The sequence below is a fragment of the Pygocentrus nattereri genome, chromosome 3 (assembly GCF_015220715.1).
Source record: "Pygocentrus nattereri isolate fPygNat1 chromosome 3, fPygNat1.pri, whole genome shotgun sequence".
In the NCBI taxonomy this organism is placed as follows: Eukaryota; Metazoa; Chordata; class Actinopteri; order Characiformes; family Serrasalmidae; genus Pygocentrus; species Pygocentrus nattereri.
This window is the reverse complement of record NC_051213.1, coordinates 35,301,468-35,320,363: the sequence shown is the minus strand read 5'-3', so window position 1 is coordinate 35,320,363 and position 18,896 is coordinate 35,301,468. Positions and strand designations below refer to the sequence as shown.

Here is an 18,896-nt window from a genome sequence, read left to right as displayed (position 1 = left end):
AGAATTACATTTACATAGCACAGAAAGTGGGTAGGCCACCTTTAGAGATAGTACAAAATTGAAGGAAACTCAAGAACCTAAACTGTTAAACATCCCAGGCTGAAGCATTCTGTTAGAGCAGGCACGCAAAAAAAAGATTAATCATTTATGTCTTACCTTTGATGGCTTTATGCATGAATGTAAATGTCTACTTACATTTAAATGTCTTACATTTATGAGTTCCACTCACAATGTTTGTGTCATTTTATATACCAAATGTAGTTTTCATTCATTTTAACACGACCATTTTCTAACCCCTGTTTATCCCTTAGAATTGGTCATTTTTCTTACTGTATTTTTAAGACTGATATATTCATTGACTGTCCTGTATTGTGCTTTATTCAAAATCAGTCTAGGCTGAAATACTAGAAAGTTAAGCAGGAGACATGTAAATATGTTTGTTTTTGTGTCATCACAGAAACAGTGTATTCAGAACAAGCTGCTTTTGAAGCTTAATTTCCATACATGGACTGTATGGACTGGAAAATGTATATTTTGAACCATTAGCAATGTTTACATACTGCTTTAAACTTTTATTTTAGGAAAGTGAGGAAAATTTTGTTTATGCGCCCATTAACACAATCTCAACTTTTATTGTTATTTCTTTATAACTTTGGAAATTATTTGAAAACAACATACTGCTAAAGAAATTAAGGTTTGAGTTAAGGTTGCTAAGCAGTTATTGGTGGGCTGAGAAAATAAGGCAGACCTTAGGATCAATCGATTAAAGAGTATAATGATATTGACAGCCCATAATACAATGACAACAAATCAGCAAAAATGAAAAGTCAAATAAAGTCCTGAAAAGTGCATCTTAAAAAATATTATTTTTGATTGGGTAGGCTTGTGATCAGTCAGGCCTGCTCTTAGCTACAGGCCTGGGTCAAACTTCTCAAATACTACCGTTTCCCATCCAAAATCCGATCTAGCATTTACCTAATGCTGGAATGGTGCTACCTCTAGTGGTATATCAATGCTGTCCCTACTTGCAATACTGTTTAAAGGGCCCATATAATGGAAATCTCATTTCTTATCCCTTTTTTAAAATAAATGCATTTGATGTGGTATGTAAACATTGTTAAAAATGTAAAACTTAGCATTCACTCTCCTAATCCATATATGGAGTATAAGATTAGAGCACTTATACACACTTATTATAACACAGCCCATTTACTTATATCTGGGGTAAATGGTCATGTAAGTCATTCTTAATGAATTTATAATTCGTCATAAGTCTATTATAAAACAGACATCAGCCCTTTTTTGAAAAATTGTTTTATTTTTTATTCAAAAAAACTTTAAAATGGTAAGATTACCGTAATCTTGTTTCTTGCAAAACCAATGCTATATAGATAATAAATACATATTAGACAATATTAGTTTACATTAGGCTCTTCTCCCGAGTTTAACGGTATTAAAAACCCTTAAAAAGGGCAGAATTAATTTACTTAGTAAAGGCTGTGACCTGTTCATTCTGCTGTTTCCAGAAAATGTTGTGTATGTGAGATTCAGGAGTTTCAAAGTCTCTGTTGGAATTTGAGGCAGACTTTCAGGGCTTTTGGGGTGCGTTATGAACCCTAGAGCTGTCGTGTCCACCTCAGAGACTGCATTTGCGTGTATGTGTGGGTACAGAGTGCTTCTCTGGCAAGCGTCCTGGCTGAGAGGGCAGCACAGGGCCAACCAGCCAGCTGGTCAAGGCCCTGTCGAGCTGCCTTTGTTGCGTTCTCACAGAGCAGTCTTTGTCCAGGCCCATGTCTCTGCTGTGCCTGCACTCCACACACATACACACACCGCAGCAGCGTTCAGTCTCCTTTCACATTATTGTTGGAGTGCTGGGCATGTTTTTCAGGCTTGGTGCTCCTGGGTCTACTGGGCAGGACGATTATAGCCAGAATGCTGATGATGTGCACATAAAAGTACATCGACCTGAGAGAGAGACAGAGAGGTAGAGGGACTTACTTCATAATGATCCTCATATAATGACACGTTTCATAATACTTGACTTCACATAGACAAACAGAGAACTGAAATGGACTAATTCACATGCTAAGAGAACAACATTTTACTGAATACTGTTCAGCTTTTTCTTTTATTAGCACCGTTAATGTCTCTAAAAGTTCCCTCACAGAAAGCTAATACACTGAAATGGTTGTTTCTGATCGTTTTAAGACAACATTTTCGTCTAAAATGTATTTTTTAATCCATTCAGGGTGGAGGGGGACGTGCAGGGTGCTGTAAGGAAAAGTAGTCCCAAAGGAATCTATTTTACCATTATTAACCACAACATAAAACTCCTGGTTCCTATTACCACCAGTGTAAAGAAATCAGAGAGGGTAAGTTTCTCTACAACAAACCACATCACAACAGTCTGAAAGACTTTGTTTACATGTCAATGGTTTAAATACACAGATTTGCTCCTGGTGTGTTCATCAGCCTGTGATGATTGGGAGGACACAAGGGTCAGCAGGACTGATCTCTTGCCTGTAATACTCCAGCGTGGGCTCCATGGCTAGCAGTGTGAAGGGCGCAACGGTGTAACAGATGGCCAAATGTGTGGCCAGCCATGTCACCACGTCATAGGCAAACTTCACGGTGGGGGAGCCCAAAAAGTACTGGCGGAAATTCCTGCGCATCTGCTCATGAAACAGAAGAAGCATAAGCATGTAGAAGAGGACAAAAGGGAAGCTGGTTAGTGGTACGTTGGTCTGTTCCAACAAGAAAATGTGTTTGTATACAGTCGTATGTAAACGTTTGAACACATCTGGTCTAATGACGTTTTGTTAATTTTCTAAGTGAAAATAAGTGAACACATCCTCTACAGGGACCTTTTTACTGAGTTTAATATACAGATAAAACATATATATAATGTGCCAGAGCTAAAAGCCAAATTGGCCGCTTTTTCAATTTGTTAATTCAAACAAACAGTAACTTTGCATTAAAATGTGCAGAAGCCTGTAAAAAAAACCCTGTAGCTCCAAATTGCTGGTGTACAGTTAGAGACTGCGGCTTATTTTTTGATGTTGTGTTTCTGACCACACTGTGGCCTCTGGATGGATATTTTAGGTTGCTGGTCCACTCTCCACACTGACTTGTCCCTGCAACACTGCTGCTCTGATACACTCACACCAGCACCACACACACTACCATAGATGGCATCATGTCAGTGTCACTGCTGTGCTGAAAATGACCCACCACCCAAATAATATCTGATCAACAGCAGCCCTCTAGTCAGAAACTGACCAATGATGAACAGGGCAGAGAGGCTAATAAACATGTGGATCAACAGATGAGCTACAGTCTGTAATTGTACACCTATATACTGGAGCTATAAGTTGGGTGAAGCTCATAGGAAGTAACCAGTGAATGGACGTACAAGGTTGGTGCTCCTAATAAAGTGAACAGTGATGGCATGTGTGTGGACTCACAGCACGAGCAGCGAGGGTGACAGGGATGCCTGTGAGGAAGGTGAAGTAGTATCCGGGGTAAACTCCGTGCCAAAGCGCTGACAGCACAAAAGTCAAAGGTGTCCGGTAATACGGCACCCGGTCATAACACACACTGCACCGGATCACAACAGAGGACACAACAGGATCAAACAGAGCAAGAACACTGAACGTCCCCTGATCATACTGACTAATTAACAACGACACACATGTTCACTCGTATTATTCTTTTTATATTGCTGTCAGCAACCCTGTACCATTTTCTTAGCAGCTAAAGGCAGTGTTTGCTGCACTGTAATACAATCCCTCCCCCCAAAAAAACATCTCATGAAGCAATATTGTATGTGCCATCTGCACATGTTAACTGATCCAGTGCCTCATGTGTTGCAGATAATAAAGAGCAGATTTGGTGCATACTTCTTCAGCCATACTCCAGTCTGAATGTTCCAGTTGTCGATGAATGCTTTGTAGCTGGTTGCTGTCTGTTGATAGAATAATAAAAGAAACAAACTGCTCAGCACAAGTTGGAGATCTTACCTGGCCCAATGTTGACCAGAAATGTAGCTTTACACATATTGTGCACTAGTGTATAAAACACCAGCCTTATAAGACATGTATGACAGTGTATTTCTTAAAGCTACACACATCTTTTGTCTTTTGTGACAACTGATTTAAACCTACATAGACATTTCTAAAGCCTTAATCTGACGTCGCACCTGTTGAAGGGAAATGATATCAAAATGATGTGTTTCTGTAAAGAGTTACAGAAGACTTATTACAAAATCTGCTTATCAAAGAAGCCAATGGGCAGTTGCTGAACACCTTCCCACAGACTCCTAGTACAAATGTGCATTGACTCAACAGATTTTGTTCTTTTAATTCCTGTACAAGGAAACTACTGTTCAGGGTAAACATTTGCATGCTATTGATGTGGCAAATAGAGATTAGGTTGAAAAATTCTGGAGGATTCCTTTAACCGACACCAGAGATAAGCATTTAAAGAGCTATATACAACCAGTGGCAGGATCAATTGTGAGCTTGTATTCCTTTATGCTGAATGAACTTGCCTCAATCTCCCAGATGCGGATGTTGGAGATGAGGTCCCAGGACACTTGGCCTTTCTCGTCCACCCCACTGATTCCGTACCCTGCTGCATTATGGATGGCATCAGCTGAATGAAGGAACATTCAATACACTTGAATCAATGAACAGGTTTGTGCATGGCAACAAGAAACACACAGTGGTGGTTCCCCCCATAGTAGCTTTTTTATGGACCTTGCCAAGCATTCCTAACCCCTTTCATACAAAACAAGCAACTACGTTGTTCAACTATATTGTAACTACAAGCACTTTCATTGTGTTCTACTAAATGAGTCATTAAAATGACTAGGGCTGCCATTGTCACACCACTTCCCTAATGATACCCTGGAGTTAGTGTTATTTACCACGCTATAGGTTCAATGAAGACCAGTGAGTACTTTGTCTGGTGGGAACCCAACTCACCAAGAGTCCATGCAAAGTAGAACTTGGGTCGGGCTGCCTGAAGGGAGATTAAGCTGTAGACCAGTTTCCTGAGAAATGAGGCCTGGCTGAGGAACTCCGGGTCAACGGTGTAGGTGACGGGGAACGATTTCGTGATTGCGAAGAACCAGAACATGCAGCCAACGCAAACCAGCAGCTTCTGGCACACAGCTTGCTGAGATGGAGCAAAGGAAGGCATTAGTTTTATCATACAAGTTGCTACATTACCAAAAAGTGGCTTGATCTTCTGAGACAGCAGATGAATTTAAAATTTTAATGAATGGACTAGAGACTGGCTGATAAACTGTCCATGAAAACACATAATCAGTCTGTAATGCCACACATATATATAGCAGAACTACAAGTTCATGAAGTGCCCAGTGAGTAGAAAGTATGCTGCAAAAATTATAAGACAAAAAAACAAAACATGATAAATACCAACTGGCGCCTAATTTTCAAGCATTATTTCTTGAATCAAGCAGATGAAGTGGGACTGGAGGGAAACAATTTCTCTAGAGAAAGTTACTTAAAAAGAAAAAAAAAAACGTAGAAACAAGTTGAATTATCTTAATAATATTCCTTTAAAATCTCAATCAGAAACTTCAGATATATTATCTAGAATAAAGATCATTTTTTGCAGTGTATGGATTCTAAAGGCGTGAATGATTGGTGCAGTTAGATTACCTTCCTACATTATTAGCAATGTTTGTACTTCTTCTATCTGTCCTTTTCATCTAGGTGCCACCTTAAATCTTTCTCCTGAATGCAGAAGCACTGTTCTGTGCTATGGTGTTTCTGTGCTGCTCTGTGTGTCTTAGCCTGAGTGAACAGCCTTTTATGTGCATGTGAATAGAGCCGTGAATCTCTCTTTGTGTCTCACCACAGGCGAAGGCTCTGAGAGCGCGTCCCAGCCGTTCTGCTCTGGGCTGCCCTCTCGTAGCCTCTTTAGCTTGCTCTGCACGTGCCGCCCCTCTATAAACTCTATGTAGTCCTTGTAGTTGCTGCACGGTCCTACCAGGATGCTCATGAAGTTCAGATTGTAGCTAAGGTACTCCAGCAGGGACGGTCTGGTGCTGTAGGGAGAAAAGGTTGGTGACCCATGATTTAAACGGACAAATTCAACACAAAGAGGGTAAAAGCAGGGCGTGTTCAAAGTGAGCTGAATGTGGATCATTTCACTCCAACTCAGCTACAGCCTTTGGTGAAACTAATGGAGCCATACAAAATTTCAAAGCTGTGGTCTAACTTTTTTTTTTTAGTTATAATGTTTGAGGTTTCTGAATTGTGTCTTACGCTAACTAGTGTTGTAGTACTCGAGTCCAGTCTCTGTCTTGGTCTTGACATCATTTGATCTTGCAGTAATGTGGAAATCGTTCTCAAGAGCAGCCGAGTGTGAGCCTGTTTGCGATAACTAGAAACTTTTTCCTATTAACAAAACCTTAAAACAGAATAAAACTTTCTCTACTTGTTTAAATAAAATCGGTTTGCTGTAGTTTGAGGATCTAATTGTTTCTTTCCATGATGGCTTAACTGGGTATTGTTTGTTTGTTGAGGTTCACCACTTCCAAAATTCAGACATCCCCTGAGGGCAGATTGGAATGTTATTATCACTGTGTTTTAATTTAATAATAAACATGGATGCATCTTTTTTGCTTTATATTCAGTTGACTTTAGGTGGTGATTCTGAAACTTACAGAGAAGAAAGACAGAGAATAATCTTACCATCAATTTCCAAAAGGTAAGCAATGTAAAATTGGACTAAGACAACAGTAAAATAATTATTAATAGTATTTTAGACTATATCTGATTTAGATGTTATATTTTACAAAGTATATTATGAAACATGATATCTTAAAATGTATCATGAGAAATGTACAATGAACTACAAACACATTTCGGTTTTCTTATTTTTCTATTCTGAATCAATCTTAATCTAGTTTTGGTCTTGGTCACTCTTTGTGTCAGTCGTGACTCAGACTCGTTTACTACAACAATATTAAATGTACTTCCTCTGTTAAATTAACCTGTTTTGGCAATTATTTACAGTAAACAAGTTTATTTAAATTAAAATAGTTATCATTGTATTTATGAGCTTATATTTCAGCTCAGTTCATTCATTCTGTATGCAGCTAAGATCAGTGATAAAGGCATCATTTACAGATTTTTTTTTCCATGGGAATCCATGATGTGTCTGGGCAGCTGTAGGTGTACTGGTGTACACTGACCCAACATACATGTGTATTTTCTTTGTTGCTTGACCTTTTGCTGTATGTTTTCAGCTATTTTAAATCATGCTTTATACTTTTTCCTCATGGTCAGATAACATGAAAATCTTCTGCAAATCTGCAGATGGACTCCAGTCCAACCTTTTAATCTGCTTGCGCAATTGGCTTCTCCTCTTCTCTTTTCTCCCATCAATGCACATGAACATTTGTAGAGAATCAGAGTGTAAGCTTTGGAAAGTTACCTGGAAAATTCCCTCCCTTTATGAACCCATACTCAGCCTAATCTCTGCTTGAATATAAACATGCGCCATTGCTCAATGACCATTCCTCATGCTATTCCCCAAACAAGTGAATGTATGGACTTTTAACTGGTCTGGCCTGACTCATACACACATGACCAATTGTGCTGGCCAATGCACGCTCCACCCAGCTGCCTTAAAGAAACAGTTCAGTTTAAATGTGCTCAGTTTTCCCCCCTTATCCTACACATAGCTGATCAGTCAAGACATGTTTTAGGCGGGTCAAACAAAAAATGGATTTAATGAACAACAATAATAAACCATGTACAGCTTTCAAAGATTCAAAGATGCACCTTTAACAAAAACGCAGCAAATCAAACAAAGAAGCTGCCGTTGTTCTCAGTACAATGGAGTGACCACCCCAAAGTTCAGTCTTAGAAGTTGGTTGCATTTTCTGCTTCTCAAGATCGAAGTAATCCCAAACACATTCAATTATGTTGAGGTCTGAACATGTAAACATATCCCTGCAGATTTCTTTGAATAACTAAAAGCAAGTCTCCCAAAACAACAGAAGGTAAATTGTGTTCACAGAAAATACTGAAAAAAAAAACGTAGCTGTTTTTTTAAATTATATATGGAAAATGCATAAAACTGCATTTTTGTTAATAATGCATCCATGAGCTCAATCAGGTAACTGTAACAAGTCTTACTTGCTTTTGTGATTTCTGACACTATGTGACACATTTTTATCTAGAAAAATGGACAAAAGTAGGTTACATAGTTAAAAGCAGTGGCAGTATCCATTGTTAAGAGATATTGCATTACTCTTTTTATGCAGCTCCTAGTGTTGTTATATACCACAACTCTCTTCATTTCTGATCTTCTGATCTAGCATTCACCTCCCACTGACCTCTGCACTCTTTTCTACTGCAGTTACTCAGAGCCAACAGGCAGGAGCAGAGTGATTAATAATTACTGCAGTAATCTGTATCATCTACAGTGTTTCACAACAGTAAGAAAATCAGAGCGGCACCATATCTTTAGCTTAGAGATTGTAAGACAACAGTAATTAGTGATAAACTAGTTTGGCTTCATTACAATTAGCATGGCTACTTGTTTTTACGCTGTCGTATACTACTGCTGTGTAAAGGAGATGCAGTTGTTATATCTACTTGACACCACTATCTAGAGCTCCTCCTAGCTTAAACTGGTATTCCACTAAAAAGGGTTGAATTTTAGTACTTATACCTTTGCTTGAAAACCTTAAATGTAACAAATACTTGCAGGAATATCAGTAATCAACTGACAAGGATTCACTCATTGATATCTACTATTTTTTTTTTAATCCAATTTTACCTGTAGTGTCTTGCCTTAAGTTACTTTGTTAGTAGATAGAGGTCAAGAAGTATTCTATACATACACTACTGCCAGACGTCTCTGCTCAGGGGTAAGCTCCTCTTGCTTGCGACACATACCTGCAAACATACACAGAACTGAGTATATCCATCCAACCAACCAACCAACAATATGCTTCAATTAAATTGTCCTTTCCTTTATAGTCTCTCAGTTTGTATGCATTCTGTCAGTGTTTCTTACCATCATGAACCTGAAAGGCTATAGTGGTGATCTTCTGCGTTATCATCATCAGTGGCCTACAGATTAAAATAATGCATAAAGGACATGTGAAAACAGGAATCAGATGCTTTTTAGTCACAGTGGGTATTCCAGTAAGTGTAAGAATTTCAGCAATTACATGAGTTCAGCCTCTGATGAGCTTGGCACTTCCTCTCTGAAACCAAAGGAAAGAAGCTGGATGCTTTACAATCAATACAACCTTTCTAGCAGTGCAGATACAAATGATCCACCCTGTGCATAACTATTTATCCAATAACTGCATAAATAATGGCTGCTCTTTTTGGACAGAAGGAATCACAGATGGCTTCATGAGCCGACTTCCCAGACGTGGATTAAGTATAGTCTTGGACTAAACTGCAATGCCAAGAGTGATCTGCTGTTGAAAATCCTTTTTAGTCTAGGCTTAAGCTTAATCTAGGGCTGAGAAACCAACCAGACTGAGTAAGAAAAGTAAACAAATGAAAGTTAAGTTTCTAGCCAAGGAAACAGTTCAGCAAAGAGTCTTATCCCACAATATATGAACTCATTGAAAGCATTTTATTAGGTTATTAAGTTACAGCTACAACACCCTTAAATTAAACCTCAGTTATACAAGCAGTGGAGTTCCTTTACAAGAACACCAATGCAGAATAACGGGAATATAATTATTTGCTGAGTCATTTGCTTTCCCTCCCACTGTTTCATATGGTTTTCTAATTAGAATGCTTTACATTCTTAGTTATGCTGCCAAATGCTTTTCTATCAAAGCACTGCTGTGGCCAGTTTTATGGCACTTTGATTAAATTAAGCCAGTGGCTTGACACTGTGAGATGGGGAACAATGGGTGAAGACCCGACACTATTCTCCTGTGATGGCCCCATTCCTGGGCTGCCTCGGATGGGTGTAGCTGTGATTGCTGGCTCCATGTTTGTCCAGCAGATAGAACACCCTCTGTTTGGCTGACATACTGCTGACTTTGTGCAGGCTCTGCTAGGACCACTCATGTGATGAGAGCTGTATTAGACGCGAGATGGCATTGGCAGGGGACGAAAGTTACCGAGAGAAAACTGACCAGCAGAACAGGGCACTCAGCCACAGCCTGCACATCCAGGCTTTGCTAAATCCCATTTCCCTCCGAAGTTCTCTTCAACGTGCTCAAACACTGCGTTCTACTGCTGGTACTGAAGCTCAACCATCAGCATGTTTGAAAAAGCTTGTTTGAATGGGGCTGGTCCAGTTGGCATGCGCATGCCAGCTATGGACTCTCTCTGGACTGAAAGAGAGAAGGTGCGAGATTGGCAGGGGAAAGAAGAGAGCCATGAATGGAACATCAGATTGTATCAAACTGGCTGAGTTTTGCAGCAGCATAATGAGATTCAGCTGATATGGCCCACTCACCCCCACCCTTCCCTGCTGGAAAGCAGCCCTGCAGTCTGTGAGAGCCAAACTGGCCCAGCAAGGACAACCAAACAGGCAGGTGAAGCAGCCAGCCGCACATTATCTCACACCTTTGTTTGCCAAAGGGTGTGTTGCAAACTTTCGGCGAAGGAAACTAACAGGATCAGCAGATAAGCAGCGAAATCTACCCCAAAGGAGTGGCCAGATTAACAGACTGTGTGGGTGGGTGAAAGATAGATATGGCTAAGAAATCAATGCAAGTCACACAGATGCCATGACATTGCAGAAATAAAGTTAACATGTCTTCTTATAGTTCCTGGACCATGTTTACAAGAATGGTTTGTCATTTTATCATGTACTGTCTGGCAGGTGTGCGCACAAACATCATACTGTGGCATGCTGAACCTGTTACAGTTACCGCAAAACAATTACAGCCTTCCCTCACTGCGGTGCCCCTATCCACACCTTCCATTTCTCTCATTTTGTCATGCTAGGTCAGGCAGAACTGGTTAGGCAGAATAGCTGTCACCATGATACTGGGGAAATATGGTGCAATCCTTGGAGACTCACCCTGAGAAGTCTGTGGACAGGATGCCATAGCTGAAGATGAAGACCCTGCTGATCTGGCACGCTGTGAGGTAGCCCACTGCCACAAGCATGGAATACCTATGTTAAAAGACACTGAACATTAGCATGACTTCTTTGACAGCAAAGCATACTTTGAAACTGTGAAGAGGTAGTTTAACCAGTCAAATGTAAAGGGTCAGGTTCCCAGGCAGGGATTAAGTTTACTCATTGGAATATGTTTTCCTTTCAATGCAGAATCTCCATTTAAATGCTCTGTAGTCAAGGACTAGGCTTGACGCTTGTCTGGGAAACCGGCCTAAGGTGTCCAACAATAATGAATGAAAGCAATATTAGCAAAGTCATTATTAGCCACAAAAATAATCATCTACTGGTTTCATTGATAAACTAAGCAAAACTGGCTTCCAAATAATGGCAAGTTTTTCCTTCAAACGTTTTTTTTTATTTATTTAGAAGGAGATCATAATAAACAAACTTAATGGAATAATGTTCTTGTACTCAATCTATGATAGGAGTAAAGAATATTAGTGTTAAGTAGAATGTGAATCAAATTTAAAAAAAGACGTGGTTAAAACATCTACATACCACTGTTCTACCAATGCTATAAATCTTTTTTGCATTCTGTTACAAGTGGAGCTTAATAAACCACCTCTATGCCTACATTCCATAAAAATAACCCACACGCAGCAGAACGAGTCCATCAGGCATGTCTGGGTGTGCCTGACTATGGTAACAGTGGACACCCACCTACCCCCACTGCCAAAACAGGCGACACAATCAGAATCACTTTAGCACATAGTGCACTGTGACTAACAATGAATGAATTTTTCCAGTTAGGTTTTATTCACAATCTCTAAACTGCAACAAAAGATCATGCATGTAAAAAATGACCAGTAAGAGTGTCCAGACTGGCTTACCAGTGAACATTGTGAACGCTCGCTTTGCACAGGATTATGTAGCAACTCAGCGTCAGGATGAAGGTATGTGATGCATACCTAAAGGAGAAAAATACCAGATCAGTGCACTGCAGAAGCACCAGTTTCAGGTGATCAGCACCTGTGGGCAGGTGAAACAGGCGAGACAGGTGCAGTAGATTACATTGTTTCATTGTGTTGTGGAAAGCCATAGGAGTTGCTGCCTGTCCGAAAGTGCAAAGTTACAGCCTTGTTGAAAGTACAGTCAAGTTCTGTTTACGATCTCTTGGGACTTGTAACAGAAGTCGAGTCCTCAACAAGACGTGACAGAACACTCATGCAGAAAGACACAGTGTAAAGGAGGTAAGTAAGTCAGCTATATAAATTATTTCATACATCAATGCAAGTTGGCTGAAATGTCCTTACAGCAAAGTACTGAGACACAACAGTGAGGCGTGAGATGGGCAACCACCACCACACCCGTCCTTACCATCCAAAGCAGAAGATGACGAATGATACCCCCAAGAGGGTGGCAACAGCGTGGCGCAGTGCTGGACTGACCCGCTGAGGGCTTAAGCTCCGGCGGAACCAGAAAGCAGCTGCGAGGCCAACAGCCTGGCAAATGATGAAGTTCACCTGCGGAGGAGAGACAGAGTAAAGGACCAAGAACCACTCAGACATGGTACAGCGTCTCATAGTATCACACTGAGCAACAATGCATCAAAGGTTTGGCCACATGTACAGGGGCATTTCACCAGTTTCTCTAAATCCTCTCATGATTGAATCACTGAGATGTAAACAACGTCATCCAGAGCACTCTGATGTAAAAGGATGAAAAGGAAGAGAGACTGCAGCCACACAAGTTCACTTACAGTGGTGGTGATGGGAACCAGAGGACACCATGCACACATCCTACTGTAGACTACAGACTACTGTAATTCTCTTCTCTTTGGCCTTCCTCATAAATCCCTCCATAAGCTTCAGCTGGTTCAGAATGCAGCTGCCCGTATTATCACTAAAACTCCTTCATTCCATCACATTACACCTGTCCTTCAACAGCTCCACTGGCTCCCTGTTAAATATAGGATCGAATACAAAATTCTCCTCCACACATTTAAGGCCATACATAATCTTGCCCCCCCTTATCTGTCAAATCTTCTCCAAATCACAACTTCTACTCGCTCGCTCAGATCCTCCTCTTCCATTCATCTCTCTGTACCTTCTGCTCGTCTGACTACCATGGGGTGCAGAGCTTTCAGCCGCTCTGCTCCCAAACTCTGGAACTCCCTCCCACCTGACATCCGGAACATTGACTCTTTTCCTCTTTTCAAATCAAGTCTTAAAACTCACCTGTTCAAATTAGCCTACTCTCTCTGTTGATGTTTTTTTTTTTTTTTTTTTTTTTTTTTATATATATAACCCTACATTTTGTACAGTGTCCTTGAGTGTCAAGAAAGGCACTTTTAAATTTAATTTATTATTATTATTATTATTATTATTATTATTATTATCCAAAACGACCGATGGTCACATATGTCTAATGAGTTTTTAAATAGGATTTCTTTTGGGAATATTTTGCCGTACAATGCCCTGTGTGTAGCTCCCCAGATATACATATATAAGGATGTTTTAGGCCAAAAGCTTCTCAAAATGATCATAAAACAGTGTCCCAGGCTTCAGATCGCATGTTCAAAACCAATTAATGTAATAACTTTCTGTGAGGGAGCTTTTGCCTCAGATGTCTGGTTCCCATCACTCTCACTGAACAACTCGGACTCATTAAATTCTCTTGAACAGAGCATTTCGTATTAGACCGCTCTGCAAGACTGTGTGTACATTCTAATCACTGAAATATAAAGAAAAAGGAAAAACTGGTGGAATTCCCCTTTTAAACAAGTCAGAAGGCAACATGGCACTGCTCCTCATACACAACAGGCAGCAATGCGACTAAAATGACAGGACAAGAGCTTTACAACTTGACTGCTGGAAAGAATCGTGATGAAGTTGATGCACTCGGTGTTAGAGAAACGCTGCTACGTGATGGTGAAAGATGCTCTGTCTGTCAACCTTTAAACTAAACCCACATTTCTACTAAAACTTTCCTCATAATAAGCGGGGGTCGGCTTGAAGGCTCAGCTGAAGAGAAAACAGCATTGCTCAGTGTCACTGAAATAGCTCTCTGTCTTGTCCCGGTCTCTTTTTGGTCCTACCTGATCGAGGGGGACTCCGGTGAGGTCGCTGAGAGGCCAGAGCCATGTGCAGCCCGTGGTGGTGAAACTGTCCGACCGCTCCCCCATTCCGCATTTACACCGTCCCTCCTTCCCTCACCAGCAGCCCAACTCAACGACCTGTTGCTCGTATAGACGCTCAGTGCCGAACCGCGAGGAGCAGCATGTTCCCGGTGGTCTTCAGCACTCTCACACGCTGATTTACACTCCCAAACACTCAGGCACACGCTCCCTGTACACAAACCAGCTCTTCTACAAGTTGTATCTGCTTTATCGAGGCGGGGCGCGGGAGCGGCAGCGCGCTGACACTCCGCTGTTCAGTGGAGCTTTAAGCCTCACCCACCAAGGCCCGTGCGCGAGCTCTCTTCGCCCCTCCCCACAGATTACATGTTAGGTGAACGCCTCCCGTCCCTGTGGTACCGTTCATGTTTACATGCATCCTAATAATCCGTTAATAATCCGACTGACAGCTCGATCAATGTTTACACCTCAGTCAGAATAGACTAGTCGGTCACTCTGCAGTGCAGAATGTACAGTGTAATACCACATGTAGAAAAATACAGTCTAATACATAACATACTGCTGAATGAATACATTTACGGCATTTGACTGATGCTCTTATCCAGAGCGACTTACAATTTGATCATTTTACATAGATAGGCCAAGGCGGTGTTAGGAGTCTTGCCCAAGGACTCTTATTGGTATAGTGTAGGGTGTTTGCCCAGGTGGGGATTGAACCCCAGTCTACAAGGCAGAGGTGTTAACCACTACACTAACCAACCACAGTGTAATGCAATACAATTAACACAAAGATTATACATGAGATGCCGAATATACAACCAGCCAGCGAGGGTACATTGCAATAATAAGTGTGGACAAAGGCATTGACCAAAAAACAAGACTGGGCAGGACAGGGGGCCCAACTCTGATCTTGCTGACCCTCTGCTGCACACATTTTCAGCTATTGTCACCCCATTTCAGCTAATTATACGACCCTTTATGAGCTGGATCAGCTATTTTGCTGATACTACAGTTTAATATAACGCTGTGGTGTCAGAGCCTATTTAGTTTGAAGAGCAGTAGTGTTGAGTGCTCTATGTGGTCTAGGTGATGCGTTCCCTAGCAGTTATTCTGCTTGTCATCTTTTGCAGGGACTCTTATTTTGAAGGCTGGGGCTAGGAACTGAGATAGCTGTGGCAGAGAGTCTGAGTCTGGACGACTCCTCGACTCCTCCTTAACTTAAAACCAAGGCCGATCCAGTGTCGGCAGTAAAGAGATACAGCATATATTAAACAATCCTAAACACAGTTTACCCATTTTTTTGAGTAGCTAAAGAATCAAACAGCAAATGAAATTTTAATATCATGAATGCAACATCTCGGATAATAGACATGAGATTATACCAACACTGACAGGTTGATTTATTATAAGAGGTTATCTAAAAGATCTGAATCTTTTACAACTATTGTAATGTTTTGGTGTCATTTTTTATGTATTTAATACAATTGCAGTCCTATGTAAAAGTTTGAATTTGATGATAATTATGCCAAGTAATATGAGGTAGTTTTGACAAACGATAACGGTTAACTGACGCTTCAACAACTGTCTCTCGAGCCAATTAGAGTCAAAGAGTCGACTCCAAGAATTTCGAGTCGAAGAGTCACTGGCCAAGAAGACTCTTTTTGAATCAACTCCTCAGCACTGCTCCTCAGCACTGGAACAGCCAGAGCCGTGAGCTCCGAGAACACCTGTTTTTTTTTTTCTTCTTTTCTGTATAGATTTGATTGATGCGGTCTTATCATATTTATATGTTCACATATCAATTAAATAAAAAATAATATTATTTTACAGCCATTTTCCCTTCTGTTTTCTGTTTACTTTGCCCTTTTGTTCCAATCCTGCGGTATATTTTGTAAACTTTAAAGAAGAATTCCACCCATTTTTCAAAAAATTCTGCATAATTAAAAAAAGACGACAACAACATCGTTCAGTCATTCGCGCTCCTTCCCAGAACTTGAAAGATCTTCACTGCCTGACGTGTTTTTTCTTCTCCAGACTGATCCGTTTCGCTCTCCCACGCCCTGCATGCAGGCCACCTTTCTGCCCTGAAAGCGTTTTAAAACGACCTATAACGCCAACACCTTCATCAGGCAGCACATTAATGCTACTTCATGTAATAACTTTCTGTGAGGGAGCTTCTAGAGGTGGATGTCTGGTTCCTAGCAGCACCACTGGGAACAATTCTGACTGTAAGTTTCTCTAGAACAGAGCTTTTCACACCAAACCACTCCGAACGACTTTGTTCACAGTTGAAACATTTAGTTAAGCAGAAATCTTTGAGAAATGGGAGAAATTCTCCTTTTTTCTCCTTTAAAATCGAAATCCAATATAAAAAAGGGGGAAAACCCTGAAGGTTATTGTTATCAGGAGCTTCCTAAAATAGTTTTACACTGAAAAATGTGTCAGAAACACTATCAGTGCTCAGCTCGCCCAGGGTTTAAGCTCTGACGCTGTACCGGCTGTAAACCTGCTGTTTAGAGTCTCTGCTGTGAACTGACAGCCAGTTTTTATGCATTTGTCTGCAAATGAATCCGTTCAGAAACCGTTGAAACAGCAGCAGCGCTGTGCTACAGCGTCCTCCTGCTGTTGTTTTAGCACGGAGCGCCACCTGCAGGCCGCCAGTCACAATGACCTGCGAGCTCTAACACTGCAGTAAAACCTCTATTAGTTTGGATAATTAATGAATCCACACAGAAATGAGATTCTACTGTCATGAGTAAAGCGTTTCAGATGATGGACATGATATTCTAACATCATAAGAAATGTTTTATTCTATTAATCATTAATCAATAATTATAATGATTAATAGCCATTCATAATGAAAAACCAATGTGAATCTTTTACCATTATTTTAACATTATGGTGTACGGTTTCTTCAAGTACTCAGTACAAATGCAGTTCTATCAAAAGTTTGTGCACCACTGGTCAAATTGCGTTTTGTCGATTTTCTAATTGAATATAAGTTGTTATGTCCTTCACAGAGGATCACATTTCAGGGCCAAATGAATGATTACTCGGTGAACTGAACACAGTTGGGGGAAAATAAAACACAGAATTTGGCCAAACATTATAGCAGTTTTAGCATTAATGCTTCTTTCTCTCCAATATGTCAGTCTCAGATATGTTACACTAAAATGTCACATTTAAGCAAGTTCTCTGTTGATGACGTGTCATTTTCACTACAACAAAACATGTTCTTTGACCAGGGTGTTCAAACCATTGTATAATAAACAAGAACCAAGTCAATAAGGCGCTGCAAGGTAAACCATCATTTAAATAGAAATGGAAATCTGAGCTGAAGGAAACAACTCTTCTTAAAAAAGACATGAATCACCATAGATCCAGGAATCAAAGCTTTCAGGGGTTGAATACATGGACATCCTATAATACACTCAATGTCTACCCCACAGGAAGAAAAGCTCATAAGGTTACTTTTAGATTGGCTAACAAAGTCATGAGAAACTCAGTTGACAGCTGATGCAGCTCAGATAAACATAAACACTGTCGCCTCATACATTACTGCACTGTTTGACAGATTGGGGAAAATTTGGTAAAACTACCCTGAGGTAACCTGAAAAACCACACACTTAAAAGAACGATTCTTTAAGGGATCTTTAGTAAAGGTCGCGGTTCTCTTTAGAACCATGAGTTCTATATAGAACCATTTCATGCCCAAATAGTTTCTTGCATGGTGAAATTGTTCCTCAGACTGATAGAGAGTGTGCTGTATATGGTTTGATACGGAAATATTTTGAAAATGGTTCTATGTAGCACCAAAAATGGGTTCTTGCACTGTTACAAGCCTGAAATTGTAACAATAGCAGAACCCTTTATAGGGTTATAGGGTTTATATAGAACCATGGACGACACATTCTCCATCAATCTGAAGATTGACAAAACCTTTTCAAACAAACTCCTAAAGTGGCAGAAGTGCTGCAATAGCATAATACTTCTCCTCGCCCACTTAAACCTGATTACACAGAGAACAAATGTTTATGAGGCTACCAGAGCTGCAGCGTAAGTAGACGGTGCTCTTGCCTTTAGAAGTGCTTTTAGCCAAACAACATTTCTGTTAAAGCAGTACGTGGACAGGCTTCAGTGCCACTGGTTGAGGAAACATGTCTGATGCTTATAGCTCTTTTACAGGTCAGTTAAAATGATTGATGATTGATAGGTTTGTGCACAGTAGAATCTCTATGGGGTTGTTTTAATGTTCTACAGACCATCTAGCAGACCGCCTTTTCATGTTTTGTTTCTTTTCCCTGTCTCTTACTGGCAAATTCGACTGATCTTTGAAAAAGGTTCTCCATACCTTAAGCGGCGGGTAAGATGTAAACATGGTCATTCAGAATTTTGTTGTGAAATGTGCTGTTCTAGAGAAACACACAGTCACAGTGGTGGGGCTAGGGACCAGGCATCTGAAGCATGTAGTGCCTGTTAAAGCTCCCTCACTGGAGGTTTTTACATGACAAACACATCTCCTGTTTAGATGCCTGAGACAGGTTGTTCAGGTTTTGGCCTGAATCGTATTTGTTTTTTAAAATTCATTCATTATGGAGGGGTACATGGAGGGCACTGTAAGGCAAAACAGCTATTAGTATTGTATGCGTGCGTATTTGTACCGGTCTTG

General features: G+C 40.5%; 1 protein-coding gene across 1 annotated transcript; it reads right to left on the bottom strand.

Moving 5' to 3' along the window:
* Positions 1-1,298: 1,298 nt before the first annotated feature.
* On the bottom strand, positions 1,299-14,550 carry mboat1 (membrane bound O-acyltransferase domain containing 1). The gene is made up of 13 exons (XM_017700892.2): positions 14,189-14,550; positions 12,469-12,614; positions 11,982-12,059; positions 11,050-11,145; positions 9,064-9,119; positions 8,888-8,942; positions 5,884-6,076; positions 4,986-5,178; positions 4,550-4,653; positions 3,900-3,964; positions 3,465-3,597; positions 2,521-2,672; positions 1,299-1,965 (listed from the first exon to the last, which is right to left on the bottom strand). The coding sequence occupies exons 1-13, from the start codon at positions 14,273-14,275 to the stop codon at positions 1,842-1,844; spliced, it is 1,482 nt and encodes a 493-aa protein (XP_017556381.1). The 5' UTR covers positions 14,276-14,550; the 3' UTR covers positions 1,299-1,841.
* Between the last annotated feature and the right edge of the window lie 4,346 nt (positions 14,551-18,896).